Source organism: Sinocyclocheilus rhinocerous, unplaced genomic scaffold, assembly GCF_001515625.1.
Source record: "Sinocyclocheilus rhinocerous isolate Xijiao unplaced genomic scaffold, SAMN03320098_v1.1 scaffold662, whole genome shotgun sequence".
NCBI lineage: Eukaryota > Metazoa > Chordata > Actinopteri > Cypriniformes > Cyprinidae > Sinocyclocheilus > Sinocyclocheilus rhinocerous.
The window spans coordinates 1,703,434-1,707,492 of NW_015639782.1; the positions used below are offsets into that span (position 1 = coordinate 1,703,434).

General features: G+C 41.9%; 1 protein-coding gene across 1 annotated transcript in view; it reads right to left on the minus strand.

Annotated features, from left to right (window-relative positions):
• The window catches only part of LOC107751963 (glypican-6-like), a 76,469-nt gene that overhangs the window by 1,965 nt on the left and 70,445 nt on the right, over positions 1–4,059 (minus strand). Inside the window, exons 3-7 of the mRNA XM_016567768.1 lie at positions 2,867–3,264; positions 1,546–1,711; positions 825–955; positions 561–707; positions 316–440 (exon numbers count right to left, since the gene is read on the minus strand). Coding sequence (XP_016423254.1) covers positions 316–440; positions 561–707; positions 825–955; positions 1,546–1,711; positions 2,867–3,264 — 967 coding nt within the window. The remainder of the gene's footprint in view (positions 1–315; positions 441–560; positions 708–824; positions 956–1,545; positions 1,712–2,866; positions 3,265–4,059) is intronic.

A 4,059-nucleotide genomic window follows, 5' to 3' on the forward strand; every position in this document is an offset into this window, starting at 1 on the left:
TTTCTGATAATAGAATATTGAAGTGGAGATCGCTAAACTGCAAGCTAACCGGCGTTTTCAGAAAGTAAGCGCGTTTATCCACAGTGAAGAGAGAGGTTGGTTGCCAGGTTGACAAAGATAAGTAGCACACTTAGCAGATATTATATCGATGTATCGATCACAGCACTAATGCTTTTTAATTCCATAATTTAAAAAAAAACGCAATGACTTGAATACACCTCTCATATGATGAGCAAGTATAAACTGCATTTTAAAGTGATTGTGAAAAACGTCATAGATCTGCTCAAAAAGAGGAGCATCATCTCATTGACCCACCTGCTTTTGGCTGTACCATTCCAGCATTCATCACCGATGGCAATCCGTTCTCCAACACACACAGTGTCCGGCAGGGTGGACCAGAACTTTTTGGCGTGCTTCAGTTTCTTCTTGACATCTGTCAACTAGGAAACAAACAGTTTGTGTTACAACCATTCCTTTCTGATCTGGTAGAATAAATCAACATGTTTTTAAAGAAAGTTTCTGGAAGGGATGTAAGTGGTAAGGGAGCCCATTATCCTTACCAGTCGGTCCAGGCTGGTGCCAGCAGCAGTGGTGGGTCTGGCATCAGGGCTGTAGGGTCGGAAACGCCCGGGGAAGCCTGAGTCTTTAGGAGAGCGCCGGGTGCGGAATGCCATGTTGGGCTTGGGCTGCCCACATCCCTGAAACGCCTGAAACAGACAAATAACTATAAATACACATGCACCACAATCAATAAGCATAGGCTTAATAAAAACAGGCATTTCTGATATTCATGTGAAAATGTCATTTTTGAATTAAAAGCATACCTTCTGTGAGACCTGTATGCTGTTCTCTTGCATGTTCATGATGGCGTCTGAGATCTTCACGTCTATGGGATCCATGACAGACTCAAAGTTAAAGGGTCCCTCCAGCCTCTCAGCGAGACCCAACATGGCATCTAAAATTCATAAAATTCAAAATAAAGGCACTCTCAAAGCAATCCATTTCATCAATGCTTTCAATTAACCAAAAAGATGCTGTCATTTCCACCACTAGAGGGCAGCATACAGTCATCGGTCCAGGAACTGAAGCCTGTTGTGCAAACAGCTTGTAGATGCCTGAACAAGGCGCCCCAATTAAGGTTCCGCCCAAAGCTGACAGGCAGGGTGAGCAAAGCCAGTCCCAGAGTCCCACGAGCCAGGAACACTTTGCGAGAGCGCACGAGAATGTGTGACGGGACCTGAGACCACACGGCCTTTCAGAGTCACGAGAGGCCCAAAACACTTCATGAAACACATGCAAGGACAAAACCAGAGCCGCTCCCCAGTGTTCACTCCTAATCCAAGTCAACTCCAATTCTGCTTTCAAGCTGAGGCTTCACATAAATTGTTTTGGCCTCAGAGCAAGTGGAAACCATTTCAATGTGACCTGTTCATTTTTAATCTGTGCTTACGATACTCCTCCGCTTAGTGTGGAAAACTGGATCCATTACATTTAGGAATGGTTCAGTAATAAATCAATTGCTTGAGCCATTTAACACTCTCTTACCAAGGAAGTTATTCCACTCTGTGTCCAGATCGGCCTGATTGGCCAGGCAGCCTCGCATGACGTTGAGACAGTAGTTCTTGCAGGGCTTCAGCGCCACCTGGCCGGTACAGTACGGGCAGTATAACATCTTCATAGCCGCACGCACACAACTCTGGGAGGCACTAACCTGAAAGAAAGGATGAACAAGAAGATTGAGCAAAGTCAGCAGAACAGACACAGGAGGAAAAGGTTAATGAGTCCGTAACCTAATTCATATATAACTGATGCTGCTGATAAAACTCTGAACAAAGAGCATCAGTGACCCTGCCACCTTTTATAAGGTCACTGCTAAAGTTGTTTGCTCAATTTGTCATTGCAGGTTCGACTGTTTCTATTAACTCACTAAACACACCGAGAAGCCTTGGCCTCTGATCTTTTAATGCTGGAAGATAAGCCCCGATTGGTTCATCCAGGTGTCCACCTTCACACACACTGATAAACCCTATAGAAAACCCGTACTTTCGATCTCTGTTGTCCCTGATCTCTGACTTGCTTAATAAACATAAGTTGCCATGCTAACCAAATTCAGCTCTAGGGCTGGTGCTGATGAAGATTTCCTGTTTCGATTTGTTTCTGATTTACAAACTCTTGATTTGATTTGATTCTGATTTAGTTTGATTTTATTCTGAATCATTAGAGTGTGTGTCAGTTATAATTTTCCTTACATAAAGACATTCTCTCTTTGCTAATGTTGTAACAAAGCCAGTTTTTCGGACTGATTTAAATGGACCTTTTTGAACTATTTCTAATCTTACTTTAGGTTGAAGCACTAAAATTATTGAAAAATATGAGTAAAAAAAAAAGAAAAGCTCATAAAATTACTAAAAAATTAAAGAAAAAATTAAATGAAAACTAAAAATATATAAAATCAATGCTAACTCAAAATATGAAAAAACTAATAGTATATAAATAATACAAAAATAACACTGTTCATAACAGTCATTCATTTCACGAATCAGGCTACGCTGATCGCGCTGTATGTTTTTAATTCCCTAAAAGAACTGAATCTTCATGAATCAAACTACACTGGTCATGCTTTTTTAATTCATGTTTTTAATTCACTGTAAGAACTGATCATAAGTCACTTGTTTATGGATCAGACTACATTGGTAACATTGTAAATGTTTTTTTTTTTTTTTTTGAATGCAGCCCTTGAGGACAACACATTTTTTGCCATTATTTTGTCTTATTGCATCACATTCAATAATTATCTGGAAAATTGACATTTTTACCCCTCCCTAGTCAAAGAAACGTAAAAATAAATAAATAAAAATCTGCTCACCGTGGAGACTTTGCCCACTACCTCAGGCATGAGCACCAGGCCGTGGGTGAACGTGCGAACTGCGATGAAGGACCGGGTCAACTGCAGGCGCAGCTTGCGTGGAACATCGCCAAAGGGTTTGAGCTGCTCCGTGTGCCTACTGACACACTCCATGTACGAGTCGCTGAACTCATATTGCACATTGACCAGTCGGAACATGCGCTCCAGAAGCTCCGTCCAGAAGTCCGCTAGCATGTCGTCCAGGTTGACGGCGCTGCTCCCATGGCTGTAGTAGTGGCGTAGCTCACTGAAGAAATGCTCGAAGAGCTCGGCGTTCTTCACATACATCAAGCCGTAGGTCCGCACGAACATGTCATTGAGAGATTTCTCTGCATTGCTCAACAGCTCTCTGAAGAACTCTGAGAACAAAGGACAATAACGATGGAGTTGTTTAGTTTTAAATATGTCAAAGGTGATGAAGGTTTTCAAGAGCATTCCTTTTGTGACAACAGCTGGAGTGAATGTTCTGAATCTGATAAAATGCATTGTGTGTGTGTGCACTTGTAGTGTACTTCAAATCTTATTTCTAATCTATATATATATATATATATATATATTCGCCTTCATGACTTAACTGACCACGACATTGCATGCACGTCGTTTCTTTCGCACTTTGATATGAAATGATAAAGGCTACAGCGTGCGCCGGCGCCTTTGTGCATACAATTGAAGAGTGCGTGCCGAGTAACCTACAGTACCGTTTCCACGCTCGTTTGACACGCACCTGGCGCTGAGGTGAAGTGGAGTGTGCGTCTGAAACGTCTCCTGTTTGATGTGCTCGTAAAGACGTTCTGTGACTAAATTAGCAAGTAAAAAGAGACAGGCAGCAGTTGTGAGTGGGGTGGCCAACACTAGCCCCGCCCCTGCGTTAACGGCGTTAAATATTTTTAACGTGTTAAAGGGGTCATATGATGCGATTTCAATTTTTCCTTTCTCTTTGAAGTGTTACAAGCTCTTCGTGCATAAAGAAGATCTGTAAAGTTCCAAAGACTAAAGTCTCAAATCCAAAGAGATATTCTTTATAAAAGTTAAGAGTCAACCACGCCTACCTAAAACGGCTCATTCTAACACGCCCCCACATGTCTACATCACGATGTGAGAAGATTTGCATAACGCCGCCCAAATGTTCACACAAAGAAAGAAGGCATAACTTT